This window comes from Sebastes umbrosus, chromosome 14 (assembly GCF_015220745.1).
Source record: "Sebastes umbrosus isolate fSebUmb1 chromosome 14, fSebUmb1.pri, whole genome shotgun sequence".
NCBI lineage: Eukaryota > Metazoa > Chordata > Actinopteri > Perciformes > Sebastidae > Sebastes > Sebastes umbrosus.
In genome coordinates this window covers 28,952,055-28,971,197 of record NC_051282.1, presented here as the reverse complement: position 1 = coordinate 28,971,197, position 19,143 = coordinate 28,952,055, and the positions used below count along the sequence as shown (strand labels likewise).

The following is a 19,143-nucleotide window of genomic DNA, read 5'->3' as shown; positions in this document are numbered from 1 at the left end:
AGGCAACCATTTTTTGGCATCATTGGACAAAAGTTCCATAATAACCTTTCAGCATATTGTAATTCAAGTGTTCTGAGAGACTCCTGCTCCTCCTCATGGCTCTGTTGTCAGGCTTTAAAAACATCTAGCCCGTGACGGGAGACTTTGGCCAATCACAGGTCATTTCAGAGAGAGAGAGCGTTCCTATTGGCTGTGCTCCAGCTGGTGGGCGGTGCTTGGTATTTCCCAAGCCCCTGGGAAGAGCGTCGGTCGTTGACGCTGTATCCAGTTCTCTTAATACATCCATGGTATTTCCTCAACAGATCTCATCGTGGCTGCCGGGTCACAAACTTTTTCATTTTACAGCTAAACAGTACACTACAAGATGTTTCTGACAACATTTGAGGAGAGAAATAGTCATTACTGTAACAGAATATTGATTCATATTTGATCAGCGCTGCCTAGTTTGACCGTTTGGTCGGAGTTCGCGAGTGATTGACAGCTGCTCAGAGATGTCAAGGCTCCAGATCAGCTCTGATTGGTTGTTTTCCTCCGGTCTGTGAAATCTTGCAGATGCCATTAGGAGCACCGGAGGACTCAGAGGCACATGATTTTATTTTCAGATTACCTGTCTCATGCACTACTGTCAGGATATAGCGACTGTTTTATAAAAATAACTTGTATTAATCATATTTGCTCCGTTTCTGCCCCCTGCTGCTTTAAGCCGGCCCTGATAGCGCCAAATGCAATTAGCTGAACACACTGATGTTACGGGCCACACTCTTTTCAATGTGTAGTATGAATTTCAATATAAAGCGTCACTCTGGCACACGGACTGTAACAGTATTTCATTTGGACCCTGTGCCAATCACAGCACGACACAGAATTAGAATAATGAGAGCACCGGCGTCACGCGCAGCGGTGCGGTGGTCCCGCTGTGTTGATCTCTTTATCTCAAAGACTCAAAGAGTAAAACTGAGCTCGGGGATTTTAAACGAGGGGAGTGGTAGGGGGGTGTGACCTTGGAAGTTAAGGCACAGAAGGGATGGCTGCATGTGATTTGATGCGTTTGAATGGACCAATTCTTAGAAAGACGTGACGGTGTTAACGCCGCTGCCGGCCCATCTATCATCAGAGTGCTCAGGTGGTGAAATCTTGTCTGTCCATCATCTGCTGACAAAGTAGTTGACACCTTGTTGTCACCCAAGGTCCCGCTTCACACCACGATCAAAGGCCAGATGATAGATGTCTGCGTTTTCCTTTTGCTCTAAGGTGACTATCAATATTGAATGAGCTCTGGGATGATGAACGATTGTCATTTTAAATGCAAAGACATATTTGACAGTCACAGTTTTCTATGTGGATCTGGTTCTCTTCTGTGAGTTTCCTTCCATTGCAGCTGAGGATTTAAACAGCCTGCAGGTGTAAATGTGAGCGTTGAAGCCGTTTCACACCAAGCACAGATTTTCGTCTGAAAAATTTGCACGGAAATTTATAAAAAATGATTTTGTGGGTTATTATGAATGCTTGCAAAAACCCAGCAGAACATTCGTACAGGGGGAAAATATTCAAATGGACTTCGATTTCAGCGAATTTTTGCTTGCGGAAATATAGGTTTGACCAATGATATCCTTTGTTCCAACTGATCGCCGTCATTCTGTGTAATAATTAGCCCTGTGCTTCTGACAGTGTGTATTTTCGGGGCCTTGGAACAATGGCCGTTTGTTTTCAGGACTGTAGGACAAATGGGATTTTTTTCTGGGAACATTTTTTGGACTATTGGCATTTCGGAAAACAATTGGGCCATCCCCTTCTCAACTAGGGATATCGGGCCAATACTGACTCAGATAGTTGGATCGGGGCCGACCTATTCAATTCAACTCTCTGTTTATATACTATATACATTATATACTGGCATTTTAATTCCTGTTTGAGTTTTGAGCTATTTGTGGCTGCATTCAAAAGGTTTACATTTGAAGGGTGTAATTTGGAGATTTTTTAACCAAGTTGCTGGTGTATGAGTCCTTAACGCAATAGACCAGGGTTCGAATCCGACTACTACTACTCTCACTATCAATAAAGGCATTGAAAAAGCCCAAAAAATAATCCATAATAACCCATTAAATAAAACAATTCTGATTAGTCATAATGAGGTTTGAGATATCTGTAACTGTTATTTAGGAGAGTCAGAACTGAACTACAGATATTTCTTAACTGTCGTTTTGACTAGACACAATGATGTTATAGATATCTGGAATAGATTCTGACTAGTCACAATGTAATTACGACTAATCAAAAAACAATTGTGGATATCTCTAATCTTAAAGGTCCCATATCATGCTCATCTTCAGGTTCATGTTTGTATTTTGGGTTTCTACTAGAACATGTTTACATGCTTTAATGTTAAAAAAAAAACTATATTTTCCTCATACTGTCTGTCTGAATATACCTGTATTCACCCTCTATCAGAAACGCTCCGTTTTAGTGCGTTTCAACAGAATTGCGTTGCTAGGCAACAGCTTGGGTCCATGATTACTTCCTGTCAGCTGATGTCATTAACATACACTGCAACAGGAAATAAACTGGGACACATTTAGAATGTTTGTGTTTAAAACTGTGAAATGGTCTAAATATTGTAGATTTGTGACATCACAAATATACAGAAATCCTAACGGCTTGTTTCAAATGCACAGTTTCTGAATACGGGCTGTGTGTATTTATCTGTGGAGTGAGCGTTTTGATACTTTCACTGTATTTATATATCACTTAAACCTGCTTTATAATATAAAAGACATGTTATGACAATATGGGACCTTTAATTCCAGATAGTCAAGCTTAGCTATTAAATGTTAAAATGGTTTGCTATAGACACCTACAGTCAGTGATGGGCCCTTTTCACACAATGTCCCTGGCATGTCCCCAAAGAAGTCAATTTTCAAGTGAATAAATGTGTCATTACTCAACACCCTCTCTCACACTTCCCTCTCCATCTCTGTCACTAGTCCTGACTCGCTCGGCCACACCCTCCGTTATTTTACCAGCGGTGCCTGATGACAAGCCATTTGTCAAAACAACCTTTTTATTGCTATTATTCGCTCGCATTATTCTCCAATTATAACTTCTACGATTCTGACATTTGCGCGACCGTTTATGCCTCAGCTTGAAATTAGCTGTTAACAAATCATCAGGCTCATAAAACTGCCTAACAGGGCTTGATGTGACTGAGCTTATGGCCTTTTATGGAACACAGCAATAAAAATGGATATATATTTTTTCATTATTGCTCCCCGGAGAGATATTGTGAACGTTTGATTCATTGGATTCAGAAACAAGTTTTTTCGTCTTTAATCCGCTGCTAAAGTTACCTTGTTGTATAACCTTGATTCTTGCAGACTAGTTTTGACATTGGTGAGGTGTGGGAGCTCGAGTTGAACTTTGCAAAGTCTGCTTCCAACCTGAGGAACAGACGAGCCCTGGGGTCAAACATTCAGACACACACAGGCAGACACATAAATATATCTCGGTGGATTCCAGTGGAAACCTGAATTCAGAGTAAGCATTGATTTTTCTTTTTTTTTTACAGCAGCTCATGTGTTTCTCCCTCTCCTCCCTTCCCATCTTATTTTAAACACAAGGTGAACCGCTCTCTAATACCCAAGGCTAATCAAAATGATATGAGACCAGCTTCGCCTATGAAATGCAGAAAGACTTTGGGTCCCCGTGTAGCTGAGCTGCTCCGTCTTTAGTCCCTTCTCCTTCCTCGGGGTCAAAGGTTACCAAAGGAAATAAATGTGATGCAGAGATATTGCCCTGGGAACGGAGCTGTGAAACCAAGAAATGTGGTGTGTGTGTAACTTTAAACACTATTGCCTTATCATTCACTGGAGTTGAGATTTGAAAATATAATATTAAAGGCTTAAAATACATTACTGAAGCAAAAGACATGTTGTTGTTGCGTTCTTCAGGCCCTGTGGACAAATTAGACGTATATTACTTTTTTTTTTGTTACCCTCTTCACATAATTATTCCACGTTCATTGAGATAAAAATAGCATGCAATCTGAATCTCTCAATTTGTCTTTCCACAAGTGATCTTAATTGGTTTGTTGCCAAGAGCATGAATGATACAATTTCTTCATAATCAACACAATTGGGTATTTTATCACTTTTTTAACAATGCACGAAAATGGGTGAAAACAAAACTTCTTTTCTGTAAAAGTATTTTTAAACAATTAAGTTCTGGACAGTGAGGAAAAATGAAAATTACAAATATGCTTCATGGACTGAAATAAGTTTAGTCTGCGTCTATGTCGTGTGCCAAAATCAACTGTAGCATGCTCACAGGCTCAGACTGCTCCCACAGTAAAATCCCTCATATGTGGTTAACCTGTTTTATTTTTACTCTCTGAGTCGAAGCAAATCATATAATTCATAAAATACCTTTTTAGTGTCAGTGGATTCCGACATGTCTGCGCGTGCCAATTCTGTTTTGTTCGGCGCTGCGAGATGAATGGGAGGGGACAGCAGGCTCGCCCTTTGGGAGAACAATTTGTTTGCTTGTTAGCTTTAAGATCCTGTTTTATTTAGATGCACAAATCTGGCAGTGGCATGAACTCCAACTCGGTGCCTCTGGGAGGACGGTTCACAAGCCAAGTGAAGCTCTTCCAACTGGGCCCACTTGGTGAGCCTTGTACAGCAAACACACAAACAACACAAGCCAAAGGAATGATGTATAATTTGTTCATTTTATTACTTTGTGATTCCACTGAGCTGAAGACATCTAACGTTGTTATATACCCAGTCTGCTTTGTGGCAAAATAGATTTTCTGAGTGTGCTTGTATATTTCTGTCTGTGCAGTCAAAAGGCCTCCACTTATTCATTTAATCCTGAGAAGTCACAGAGAAGTCTCGTCCAGCTCCGGCTATAAGTACCGGCTGCAGTAATTGCTGTCGGTGTTTTGTCCCCCAGCAGTTTACAGTAAATGAAAGGTGTGTTCCACTTTATCAGCAAATAGAAGAAAATAGCCTCCGAGAGGGCAGGTAGGTGTGTTTTGACTGCAAAACATCCATAAGAGAGGATGAATGTTTGTTTAAATAACCAGATTAGAAACCCTTTGATTGAGATTGAACTGTTAATGTCTAAAGTAAAGTTTAAGTGGACAGCGTGGCATGAGATACTAAGAGACACACACTTAAAACACTATTTTAGAGGGAAAATAGAGCAGCATGCCACCTGTGTGAAAATGAGGAACATGGAGCATCTTGTGAAGTAATACTTTAGTTTAGGTTTCACAAATAACAAAATACTTCATCTTTTGCCACATCAGCACCAAATTATCATCAGTATCAGGACCTTGAAAAACCACACGGACCTGATGGGGAAATTGCCTCTTTTGTGGAGGAGCAAACTACTTTTTTCCTCATAAAGTTATGACTTTATTCTCGGAATATTACGACTTTTTTTCTCGTATAGTTATGACTTTATTATCGTGTTATTACGACTTTTTCCCGTAAAGTTATGACTTAATTCTCGTAATATTGCGACTTTTTCTCTCATAATATTATGACTTTATTCTCGTAATATTAAGATTTTTTTTCGCAAAGTTATGACTTAATTCTCTTAATATTACGACTTTTTTTCTTATAAAGTTATGACTTAATTCTCTTAATATTGCGACTTTTTCTCTCATAATATTATGACTTTATTCTCATTAAATTACGACTTTTTCTCTCATAATATTATGACTTTATTCTCGTAATATTAAGATTTTTTTTCGCAAAGTTATGACTTAATTCTCGGAATATTACGACTTTTTTTCTCGTATAGTTATGACTTTATTATCGTGTTATTACGACTTTTTCCCGTAAAGTTATGACTTAATTCTCGTAATATTGCGACTTTTCCTCTCATAATATTATGACTTTATTCTCGTAATATTATGACTTTTTTTCTTATAAAGTTATGACTTAATTCTCTTAATATTACGACTTTTTTTCTTATAAAGTTATGACTTTATTCTCATTAAATTACAACTTTTTTCCTCATAATATTATGACCTTATTCTTGAAATATGTGAATAAATTTTTTTTTATTTCCCCTCAATGTGGCCCTAGTACTCCGTCGTAAAAAAAACACATCTGTTTTTGAAAAAATATTTCTTTCTTTCTTAAGATATGTCCCCTTACATTGCCAATAGAAGGAAAAGACTTAGAATAAATGTTTTGAGTGAAGTATCCCTTTTAATGCTGTAACACCGTGATATAAAACCAAACTAAATATCGGTATATACATTGTTTGGTCACATCGCCCCTCAGTATCCTATATACTGTCCTTCAGCTCATCCAGTACATCACAGTGTCTCAGGTTGAGCCGACGCCCTCTGGCTGCTCTCCGTGGAGCTGCAGCCTCTCCGGCTCTCAGTCTTTCAGCTTCTCCTCCCTGAAGCTCCCTCTCTTTCATGTCACTAGTGCTTTCACTACTTGTATGTGCAGAGAGACGCAGCCAGCCTCCTTTTCCTCGTGATGACGCCACCGAGGCTGGACTCAGAGGGCTCCGATCATAATATTTAACACACAGACACCAGCCCACCTCTGGATGAACACTTGGAAGGAAGACAAGGCGGTGGAATGACAACCGGGATCTCTGCACCTGCACCTGCCAGCCAGTCTCCGGTCTGACTCTAACGAGGCTGCATCCGAGCATCTCACCGGATCACCTGTTATAATATATTTTTATTATGGGATTTTTCACTTTTTTTTTTTTTTTTTTTTAATCAGCATAAATACAAGGAAGGCTGTTTGAGTGGATCAATCTCTAATGTTACTTTTCTTCAGTTTTGTGACACATTTTGACACTCCTCTGGCACAAGGATGCAGATTTGATGAAGAATATTTTTTAACAGGACCCCTCCTCTTCATCCTCCTCCTCTTCCTCCTCCCTGTTACCTCTTCTTAACCTGATATCTGCTCAACAAGGCAATGAATGAAGTGTTGAGCTGCTGCCAGTGAAGTGTCCAAGAGCTCCCCACCTGTCTGGGAATGAAGAATCTGGACTATTATAATAAACAATAAAGACATGCATGATGGAGTTGTTAGGCTGACACACATTAATGCATGTGCAATGATCAGAGTGCATCTTAAACGCTGCTTTGTCATCGTGTTGGACATCTAAGGTGCGCTTAAAAGCTTATTCTCTGCATAAAAGAAAGCATATATATGAAGATGATTTTGTTTCGTAAATTCAGAGTGTTGATACTCATGGTGTTTTTGGTAGCGTGCACCATGCACATCATGATAGACTTGCTGCCGAAGCTGGAGAAGCGAGCGGACGGTGGAGGAGAGAGCGGCTGTCAGTGCGCTCAGCAGCCGGGCGAGGAGGCGCAGGGCTGGGGGAAGAAGCACCGCGGCAGGTCGGCGGCCGGAGCTGGAGCCGGCTGGCCTAACAAACACACGCTGAGAATCCTGCAGGATTTCAGCAACGAGCCGAGCTCCAACCTCACGTCGCACTCCTCTCTGGAGAAGATCACAGCTGCAGCAGCAGGAGCAGGAGGAGGAGACAGAGGAGTGGAGACCTCCAGGCGGATGGGACCGTCGCTGGAGGAAAACAAGCCGCTCATGGGAGACTCTAGCCGGGGTCGCACCGTGCCTGCTCTCGGTGGTGCCTCCCGGTTGTCTGCTCTGTTCGAGCATCCTTTCTACAAGGTCGACCTTCCATCCCTCTCGAATGATGACACTTTGTTCAACGTCAACACGGACATCAGGTTTTACCCCAGAGCAACAGGGAACCAAGCTGGATGGTAAGCTGATGGATGGAGCAGATTAAGGACATGTTTTGTTGCACGCCTCTGCTCAGTGCCTTCATATGCCTGATGTAGTTTACCACACTGTTAAGAATGTCCCAGTAAAATAACAGTAAAGAACTGGCAGCAGGGTTGCCTTTATGTTACTGTAAAATTAACATTATTATACTGTCGCTGAAATGTACAGCTTTGTACTGTTAATGAAAAATACAGTTTGAACAGTATTTTACAGTTAATTTACTGTTTAAAGGGACTGTTTGTAACTTTCAGAATTGCTTGTTAACAGCGACACCTGTGGCCGTTAAGTCAACGAAAGTCAGCGTCAGGCTCGCGCTTGTGCTCGCTCTACATAGACATGAACGAGCATCGCTCAAAACAGTGAGGCGACACACGTCAGCTAAAAGCACAATATCACTCTAGATTTCAGCTGCTTGGCAGTAATGTTAGCTGACCAGACGAAGGTCTCTCCATGAATCAATGCTGATCCTAGTGTTGGCTTTTCCTGCTTCAGCCTCCGGGGCTGAAGCAGGAAAAGAAACGTTATCGTTATCGTTTGAATCAATGCTGATCCTAGTGTTGGCTTTTCCTGCTTCAGCCTCCGGGGCTGAAGCAGGAAAAGAAACGTTATCGTTATCGTTTGAATCAATGCTGATCCTAGTGTTGGCTTTTCCTGCTTCAGCCTCCGGGGCTGAAGCAGGAAAAGAAACGTTATCGTCTCCCGACCGCAGCCAGAGGAAGGCAAGCAGGCAGAGGAGCGGTCTGAACAGCGTAGCCACACGCGCGCATATGCGAACGCGCATTGGAAACCGACCCGGTAGATTTATACCTGTAAAAAGTTACAAACAGTCCCTTTAAGTGTTTTTATTACGCAAAATAATTGTGGACAGTATTCACTGCGTTCCCAGGACCTCTTTGTGCTATCTGTCCCAAAAGCTCGGACAAAAATTGAGGAAAGGGCTTTTGCATATTCTGCACCCTCAGCCTGGAATTTGCACCAAAATGACCTAAAAATCAAGGAGCTGGTATCATTAAACATTTTCAAATCTAAAATGAAGGCTTTAGAAGCAGACTCTATGGCATGCCAATGTTTTTAGCCCCCTTACTGTACAGCTGAAGTTCCTTTTTGTCCCCCATTTGTCTTTAGGTAGTTCTCTTTTAATGCAAATGTTAGTGCTTTTAGTGTTTGTGGATTGTATTTTGTCTCAATATGTGTCTGTGTCTGCAACTTTGTGTTCTTGCTGCTGACCGTCTTGGCCAGGTCTCCCTTGGAAAAGAGGTTCTTAATCTCAATGGGACTAACCTGGTTAAGTAAAGGTTACATGGGGAACTTAAAAGGGTTTACAAGTGATGGGGATCCAAGTAAGGGACAAAAAGTAGATGATGTTTGTTATGTTTCAATTCAGTACAGGCCTACAAATCATGAGACCATCTGCCTGTGCATGCACACATCTGTCCACCTATATGTCCATCTGTCTGTTTAAATATCATCAAATCAAGCAGAAGACAGGTTCATCCATCCGTCCAGTCAGGTTTCTCTGCCTCCACTATAATGTCCACTCATGCATCTGCTGCATCCACCCATCTCTCCTGTTCTCATGCCATCTTACCTTTTTAGGCACGCAATGTAGGAGTTGCCATCCTGCTGGATTATTTTTGTATATATCAGTCAATAAAACTGCATTTTAACCTCATAATAGTAACAAATCCAGGTTATTAGAATGAATCAGCATCAATTTGTCTGATACAGTTAGTTTATATTTAGTAGGGGTGTAAGAAAATATCACAATACATCGGTTTTGTGATTCTGTATTGATTCTCAAAAACACTATTGATTTTTGATTAATAGTTTACATGCAAAGATTAACTCAATCAATGCTTTATTTCATTTGCAAAGAGATGCTCCCTCTCAGTGTATGTGCCCTCTCAAAGTAGTGCTATGATGTTGGATGTTATAGAGACTGGGATAAATGCAAATACAGATACCATTGTTCTGATTGCATAAAAAAGTAAACTTTTTTTTACTCAGATTTTATGCATATGGTGGTATGTTCTTTATATTATGACAGTTTTTTGTAAAAATTAGATAAAAAATCACAATACATGGCCTTACTTACAGTATCGCAATGTATTGAATCTTAACCCCTGTATCGGTATCACCAGATTCTTGCCAACACACAGCCCTCGAGACTGCAACAAATACTGTAACCATCAGTTACATAGATTAAAATAATCTAATCAGGAATCTGCTTGCTTCTTGTTAAACCTCCTCTCCCTGTGTTTCCAGGCACAATGAGGAGGGGAACGAAGAGGAGGAGGAGTTCTCTCCTACCGGAGAGGTGACGGCTGAGTCTTACCCCAACTGGTTACGTTTCCACATCGGCATCAACCGCTACGAGCTGTACTCCAGACACAGTCTGGCTCTGGACGCCCTGCTGAAGGACCTGGTCACACAGAGGATCACCAGCGTGGGTGAGTCAGTCAGTCAGTCAGGGAGAGCTGTGTGTGACCCAGGTGTGTCAGATTAGAGGTTATATCAATATTGATCATTTGGTTCAGCACCAACATGATTGTTCCTTATCACTAAAACCTGAGAAGAGCCTGCCAATGAAATGGTAGTTTTGTCTCATTTTTATTCCTTTTTATAGCCAAACTAAATTATGTTTCATTACAGTAATATGTGTCTCTATGGAAAGTTTTACTATCGTGTGATATGATGCAATTTCAGAGGCTTTTCCACCCTGGCAAGAGTACAATTCTGTTGGGTAAATACAATAAAAAAGTATTCATATTAAAAATTGAACCTGTCGTGGGAGCTGTATCAGCCATCAGAGACATCAACTTGTTGAACACTAGAGTGAAGTGTGTGCACCTGACTTCCTGTGTGTACAGTGAATCACAATGTGTGGGTTCCTGTGTGTACAGTGCCAGGCTGTTGTCACACACTGTTCGTAGCTGTACCTATGAAAGGTAATGGGTGTAGGTAAAGGTAGGGGTGTAACAATACATTTTTATAACGATACGATATGTAAAACTTTCCATGGTTCTGATACAATTCAAGGATGATATTTGGCTCATCTAGAGCGATATGATACGATGTGATACGATGCGATACGATGCGATGTGATACAATACGATACGATGTGATGTGATACGATACGATACGATGCGATACGATACGATACGATACGATACGATACGATACGATACGATACGATACGATACGATGTGATGCGATGCGATACGATACAATGACTTGAAGTCAATACAGTAACTAATTTTTGCCAAAAATTCAATCAGTGTGACTGTGAACTAAATAGCTGATACTGGACAGTGCACGTCAGGATTCCTCAAAGCTTTCCTTGTGAGGAATCAGGGATAACATACTGGATATCATACGTCCCACGATCCGCGCCCCGAGCTCTGATTGGTCAGTAGGCGGTGCTTTTATACGAGTTGATCTCTTATCTGGAATATAACCTGCTCCGGAGCAGGTCAGGTGTTCAGCATAAGTTGCTATGGCGATCTACCCCGATAAGAAGTGAACCACCATCGTAGGCTGAAGTTACCTCTCTAATCCCAAATCTTGCTTGGTAGTACAAGCCATTAATAGGTGTGAATTTTATGCAAGAGTACGTGAACTTGAGCATCAAGGCAAGCTTTGAGAAATTCTGTTCTGAAAAAGTAAAAATATGTCGAGGTGCAAAAGTCTTTTCTCCAAATGACTGAGGGACAGGTCTGCCATAAGACTATTTTTCTCCACTGTTGTTTGCCGTAAACAACACGCTATGAATGTACTTCATTGTAGATGCCGTCTTGGCCAGATCTCTTTAGTGAAAGAGATGTTGTCTCAGTGTGAAATCATTTTTTTGCTATCGTGGCTTCATACAAACTGGACAGTAAATATCAAAATATCCTCCACTGGTGCATGTTGTTATCTCTTTGTGCATCAGTGTCATTGTATTTCTCATTGACGCTGTCTCAACTGTCTCTTTGTTATGAGTCCCTCAGGCAGCTCACAGTCATTCATCATTCATGCTACAGCCTACACTTTGTAGTTTGTGTGTTTTCAGTCCCTTCTGTTTATAAACCATCATTCTGCGCCCAGACACACCTTTAAAACGCCGTCTGTCTTCTGAAAAGAAAACCCAGAGCAGTGTGTTTGTGTGTGTGTGTGTGTGTGTGTGTGTGTGTGTGTGTGTGTGTGTCTGCAAGCATGCATTACAGCTTTTGTGCCCCATAATTGGAGCACACACTTACCACATATCTATTACAAAACAGAGACAGCATTAGGAAGTTTCCCTGTTCAGCATTTTTCGGTGCCTCCCTCCTCCGTGTCTGTCTCTCTGTGGCCTTTTGTTCAGTCATCAGCCGGACTCATAAATCATACGCGCAGTGCCGTGAGGTGGCACAGGTGAGAGCACGGTGGATTTATCATCACGGGATGGGAGGGAGGATCTGATCTGGTGGTGGTGGGCGAGGCCTGGAGCTTTACTGAAAGACCAGAGAGAACATGACGGTTTAGAAAAAGACGACAGTGATTCATTTGTGGGTGAAACGGAGCGAGAGATGGATGGTTAGATCAACAGACGCACATACAGATACTGAGACAGATGGCCTTTAGGGAGAATCAAAAGATGCTGAAGTTTACTGTTGTTTGATTGCATGTCGGCGCAGATACAATCCATAGAAACAATCAGCCGAGCTTTCCACAGGGGATTACCTTTTGTCGTTTCCAATTAGAAACAAAAATTTCTAAACGTCCGGCGCAGAGCAGGAGAATTGAGGTCAGCTCCTCAAGGATTGTGGCTTATGGGTCAAGGTCACGGCATTAAAGCATAGTCCGGTCGTTTGCAATCTCTCAAAGGTTTTAGGCTCGCCGTATAAGTTTAAAGATTACTCTGTATGGGGGCACTATCCACTTGACCTGGCTGCAGCAAATCCACCCGATTCGACTGTTGTCAGGCCATTAAATAGGTCGCTATAAGCACCATAGATGTGGGTCATGAGGGACCTACTGTGCCTACTACGTTGAAAAAGTGAAACTTAAAAGCAACACGTTCTAACATGTGAAACTGAATGAAACGTCACGTTTTGAACACAAACAATAACGCTTCTTTAGGTTTAGGAAACAAAACTACAACTTCTTTAGGTTTAGGAAACAAAAATACAACTTCTTTAGGTTTAAGCAACTAAATCACATTAAGTTTAGGGAAAAACATTGTGTTTTGGGTTAAAATGACTACGAACACAAAGACAACTACACATTGTTGATTTCACGCAGGATGCGATAGATGATAAAACCTACTAGTGGGTGTAGTAGGCACCTATTGACCCACATCTATGGGGCTTATAACGACTGATAACGCCTATTTAATAGCCTGACAACAGTCTATTCAGCTGGCAAATCTGGCACATGTTTAGGACTAATGCATTCTTTGGCTTTGATTTCACTATACTACTTTCAACATCCACCCTCTGTCGCTGACCCGAGGTTACTTAGGTTGTACTTTGTGCAACAGTGGATGTAAAATACCAAAAGCTTTTTGAAAATGAGTCACGGTAAAATGGGGAGGCTTGCCAGCGGTGAGTAAAGCAAAGTGAGACAGACGGAGCATAACGGAGAGAATGTGAATAAAAGGATGACATATACAAACAAGAAAGAGAGGAACAATCTGAGAGAAACACCAAGAGCGTCAATAAACACAAAAGACAGTGGTGTGTAAGGGGGTAGAGTGCAGCCAGCTACTCAGCCAGCGAGTGGGTCCGCTACACAGGGCTTATGTTGATATTGGGGTTAGGCAGAAGCGCCGTGTTGTGTAATATGCTCAAGTTAATGCGCTGTAATAAATGGGCAAATCCCCCGAAAGCCTGTCCATTATGACAGAAACACAAGGCGTTTAGACAGGCCTGGCGGTCCCTTTGTTTGAGTCGGAAGCAGGCAGGAAGCCGCTCGCAGTGAGTCTCCGTCAGCCTCTGGGAGACGCCGTGGTGGACATGACTGATAGTCAGAGACATGTGTCCTGGCTCCTCTCCCAGGGTGCAGGAGGTCAGTGTGGTGGTTAATGGAGAGAGATGTGTACAGAGAAACATCTGGTCAGAATCAGGTCCACTATGTGCACATATATACACACACGGATTGAAACATACAGATCATTATTGATTTGATTTAGGAAATTAAGAACATGTTATTGCTAATAACAGGTTTCCCACTCACCCTGGAAAACCTGGAAAACAGGTGACCAACTTTCCAGTCATTGAAAACACATTGAAAAAGAAAGAAAAAGTAAAACGTCCTGCAAAATCGTGCATTGTCTTTGAAAATTATTTCAACATTCTCCTATTTTCCTTTAGCTGAGAATGGACTACTATGTAGTTGTTCCGATACCAATACCAGTATCTGAAATGCGCCCGATACTGAGTATCGAGTATCGTCGAGTACGCCAGTCTGTGCACCGATAGACTGCATAGACTGGCGTCTCAGTAGGTGTGTGGAAAGACTGGTCGTGTTGCTGTTGTATTTTATCTGGCCTTTGCATATTCTGCAAACAGCGAGAAATTTATCGAGGACATCTTCCTTTTTTTGCAAAATGTTTCCACACGCTGGACCTCAAACGCAGCTTGAAAGTCTGTCGATCGTTTGGCTCTGCTCGCCATCAGCCATTCTTTGTTTTGTTGTCGTCTGTCTGAGATGGGCTGCTGACGCATGTCGATGACGTCATAGACAGTAAGAGTGAACGTTTAACATTTCTTTACCATTAAAAGTGCTAAAAAATTCGTCCATATAACGTTTGTCGTGTTTAAATACAAGGTGCAAATTCTCAAAATCAAAGTCTTCAAAATCAACAGGAATAACATTCAGGTGTAAATCTTTTTAATGCAGCAACAATTTGATTAAAATTAAATTCCAGACTATAATGTATATAGTATATAAACATAGAATTGAATTGAATAGATCGGCCCTCTCAACGATATCCGATCCGGTATCGGTATCGGTATCGGTGCTTTTGAATCAGTCTTCCTCAGAGAGGAATATATTAGTGCATGGCAGAACCCCTGTCTAGTCATTCCAGCTAGATCATCACTAAAAATGTCCTGGAAAATGATCTCTAGAAAAGAGTGGGAACCCTGAATAATACGCTGCTGAATTATAGTTTCAGTGGACTTTATGTGCTAAACATGAGGGGCTTTCTATCACTCAGTCAATCAGTGTGTTTTTTTGTCTCTCTCAAGGCAACACGTGTTGTCCAAATTGTCCATTTCCACTTCCATCCCTCCGTCGTCAGACCCAGAACCAGCCGTAGTTGTCAGCAGATGCTTTTCATGCCACTTCTGCCTCTCAGTCACACCCAGCTCCCTAACTGCCACAATTTTGCTCTTTGATTGTACAGTGTCTGGCTAATTGGTCAGCAGATGTGATGGCTCTGTTATGCAAAATTGCAATCGTCCTCCAAATTGGCAAATAAACCAAACAGCTGTGCATACGTGCATGTGCATTTCTGTGTGTCTGTGTTTTGTGTTTGTGTTTATGCTTCAAATACTCATCTAACAACTCAATTGTTTTTCCTCTCAGCCATGAAATCAGGAGGCACCCAGCTGAAGTTGATCATGACTTTCCAGAACTACGGACAAGCTCTGTTCAAGCCCATGAAGTAAGTCGACTACATTTACATATTATTATTATTATTATTATTACTATTACTGCACCAAATCATTTGGGTATCGCAGATATTATCAGTGTTAGCATCTAATAGCAGTTTCTCCGATTTAAGCAAATCTGCATCCCACCCCACCGACCAAAATACCGAACATCGGAAATCTGTTTGATCCACTCGGTTTGATGTGCCCACTTGTACTGCATATGTTTCAAGAGGGGCTATGAGAAATCTCATCTGAATAAGTGCCAAGCACCGCCGCCGCATGTTTCGGTGCGTTCGGATACACAGCTCTCCCCTCCGTGTGATCTTTATTCTGTCTGCTTTTTAATTAACATCAACAGGCTTATGTGTTAATTAAAATGAGCACTGAGCCGTCGTCAAGACGTCTTTAGGGAGACATACATGCTAGCGAAAGGCGCGTGGCACATGAAAAAGAAATACCCTCCCTCTCAGCTGTCTGAGTTTTGTTGCCCGATGAATTCCCATGCCGACGCAGATAAACAGCGTCCAGGCCAACTGGAAGTAATTGCTCAGGAGCCTGTTTGATTGGTATGAAATGAAGAATACATGAGAGCCTCAGTGGAGAGTATTAGATTCTGGGAGAGAGACAGTCAGAGGGGCTGTTTGTGTTTGTTTTTCTCAAAGAACTGCTGAGTGATACTCATGAAAGAGTCACATCTTGACAACCTGTACATGAATGGTTTGTGATGATTCTTTATATCGAGTGAGCCGAGGCCGTTACCTCGATGATGAGGAGTTCAGTTCCTGTGAGGTCAACAGCAAGCTTTGAAAATGAACGATGAAATGTTGCCACCGAATATCTTTTTCACTGTCTGGGCTTGATTTATGGAGAGGCTGCAGAGTTTATTCAAAGTTTATCCACCTGATGTTCGGTGTTCGTTTCCCTTATTCAGCTCCTCTTAGCCTGAATCCAGTGCAACTTTATAGCTTACGTAATATATACACAAAAACAGCAGCAGTGGCAGTTCACAGTTGCACATGAGTCATTTTTTTTTTCTGTCCTAACTTGGCATTTATTTTCAAGGTCAATCAGTGGCTGATTTTTTTAGAGGCATTGTTTATGAACATAGCCGCAGAGAATATGGTCCAAACAACGTCAATCTGAGCTTTTATACATGCAAACCTTACAAGTCAACAACTGCACCCAGCAGGCATCAATGGCATAGTCATATCTGACAGGGACGGTTATTACCCTGTATGTGTGTGTGTTTGGATTTGAATAGATATTTGATTAGACGAGGCTGCTTCTAGGCAACATGGACAATACAGTATGTGTTCATACATGAGTCCTGTGACGTCAGGATGGGTCAAAGAAGGAGGAGAGCGTTGTGAGGTGTGGTCAGGCATCATGTGTGCTGTACTATATATACCTCTTGCTGATTGAAAGATTGAAGCCTCAGGTTCAGAGTTATGAGAATCTAGAAGGTAAATGATTGAGTCGTACGTGCTCTGAGTTTCATTTTAAACTTAAATGGTGTTGTAAACTTAGCAGGGATTGGATGCATTACACTCCGTCCAATGTAAATGTAAAAGAAAAGCTCTTATTTCTTACAGCAGATGTATGTAAAACAGTCTTTCTCGGTTGCTGTCAGAAACTCTTTTGACATTAATTACATGTCACTTTCTGAATTATATGCTACAGATTCCCGCAGCTCTTTATTTAGCCTGTCATATTTTATTCAAACTCCTTGCTTTGACTGTCACAGTCGACTGTCTCCAGTGTTTACAGATATTATGCGAAAGTCCCCTGAGCGGAAATACAAAAATATCAGAGTTTTTCTGAGAGGAATAATGTTGAAAGATAACCTTTGTTCTACTTTCGTTAATACACATCATGAGGTTTTGTTGTTCCTGTCACGGCATTGATTTGTCCCACTTTTATTTTAGGATCTGTGGTGCATTCTGGGTACAGTAGTTCAGAGCGATGCTGTGTTGCGTTGTGTTTTTTTCTTCACCTGTCCCTTTGTGCAGCATCAAGTGGTGCTTCAAAGAGGCTTTGATGTTTCGGGCCTCCTTTGAGCCGAAATGCAAATGTGTACGCTGGCATGGGCCAGGAGACTGCACGAGCTGACAGCTTGCCAGACACCTCCACACGATGTTTTCTCCGCGCAGCTCTGGGAGGAAAAAAAAAAGTTTGCGGCTCCGTTTTATCTGTCTGACAAACTCTATGATTGTGTTTGGTGATTTAAAGTGCCGGGTTGGAAGATGCTCGTTTAGTTTTTCAAACTGTAATTTGGTTAAGTGTTTCAGGTCACGACGGCTTGTTTTTCCCCCCACAAAAAAAAAAGGATCTCTGATTTTTGTGCCAGCCAAAAAGGTTTATGATCCTCCCAAGAATTTTAATCTGACAGTCAAACATGGATAAATATAGTTCCTCAGTTGCGGGTATTGTAAACCAAGAGGTCAGTTCATGCACAACTGCAGGTATCTAATGCCTTGACTACCTAAAGGCCTTGACACACCAAGCCGACGGTCGGTCGTCGGACAGGGTAGGGTCCGTCAGTCTAGTATTTTCAGTGTGTCCCGCGCCGTCGGCTCTAGTCTGCCCGTGTTGCGGCGGCGGCGGCACCCGTCGGTGAGAGAAATCTCTCTGATTGGCGGTTCAGCTTAAACAAATCAGTGCACGAGAAGAGAAACGGAAGTGAGGAAAGCAAGCCAACGAGTAAAGTCAAGAGGAAGAACATAGAAGGCTCTTCTCATTTTTCATCTTAATCTCATCTGATCAGGGCTGCACGGTGGTGCAGTGGTTAGCACTGTCAGCAGCTGGAGGGTCGCAGGTTCAAATCCGGCTTGGGGCCCTTCTGTGTGGAGTTTGCATACTCTCCCCTTGTTAGCGTGGGTTTTGTCCAGGTTCTCCGGCGTCCTCCCACAGTCCAAAGACATGCAGGTTAATTATTGACTCTAAATGTCCCGTAGGTGTGAATGTGAGCGTGAATGGTTGTCTGTCTCTATGTGTCAGCCCTGTGATAGTCTGGTGACCTGTCCAGGGTGTACTCCGCCTTCGCCCAATGTCAGCTGGGATCAGCTCCAGCACCCCCGCGACCCCGAATGGGATAAGCAAACCTGTCCTCGGCTGTCGTCTGAGTGAAACTTGTCGGCCAAAACAAAGGCGACGTGAGGCGACGCAACCGGTGGCCTTCGTTGCCTCTAGTTCTCTGATGTCGACTCGGTGTGTCCCCAGCTGATGAATTCTAGTGGTGTCACTGCGAGACGGTCTTTAGCCAACAAACATTACATACAAAATAGATTCAATTTGAACTAAAGATGGGGACATCAGCTGGCTCCGAGGCTGTAGAGGATGGAGAGGAATGAAGTGGCGTGTGAAAAGAGAGAGAGAGGGCTGGTGTTGGAAGACAGATGAGAGGCAGAGATGGACCGGAGGGCTGGCGAGCAGTTAGCACTGCCAACCTGTCAAGGAACTGGGTCTTCCAGCTGGAGGCAGGTTACAGGCCGAGCGGAGACCCTTCATTGCCAGGCCTCCGTGTCTGTCTGGCTCGAGTCCCCGGTGCCCCATCCTACCCGTCACCCTGCCAACATCCCGGCTGCGGTGGTGTGTGTATACAGAACCACAATGTTCATGTCATGCTAATTGGATTTGTCAGATGGAGGGTTGTGGGATTGAAGGAGGAGGTGTAAGCCCCAGATATGCAAAGAAAGAATTAATTTCTCCATCACACGCTGGTTGACAAG

The 19,143-nt window shown here is 42.3% G+C and overlaps 1 protein-coding gene across 1 annotated transcript in view; it reads left to right on the top strand.

The window, feature by feature from the left end:
• Positions 1-6,275: 6,275 nt before the first annotated feature.
• Positions 6,276-19,143, top strand: part of fam20ca (FAM20C golgi associated secretory pathway kinase a) — a 52,282-nt gene continuing 39,414 nt past the window's right edge. Inside the window, exons 1-3 of the mRNA XM_037793234.1 lie at positions 6,276-7,774; positions 10,062-10,246; positions 15,348-15,426. Of these exons, the coding sequence (XP_037649162.1) occupies positions 7,194-7,774; positions 10,062-10,246; positions 15,348-15,426 (845 nt within the window). The 5' untranslated portion in view covers positions 6,276-7,193. The remainder of the gene's footprint in view (positions 7,775-10,061; positions 10,247-15,347; positions 15,427-19,143) is intronic.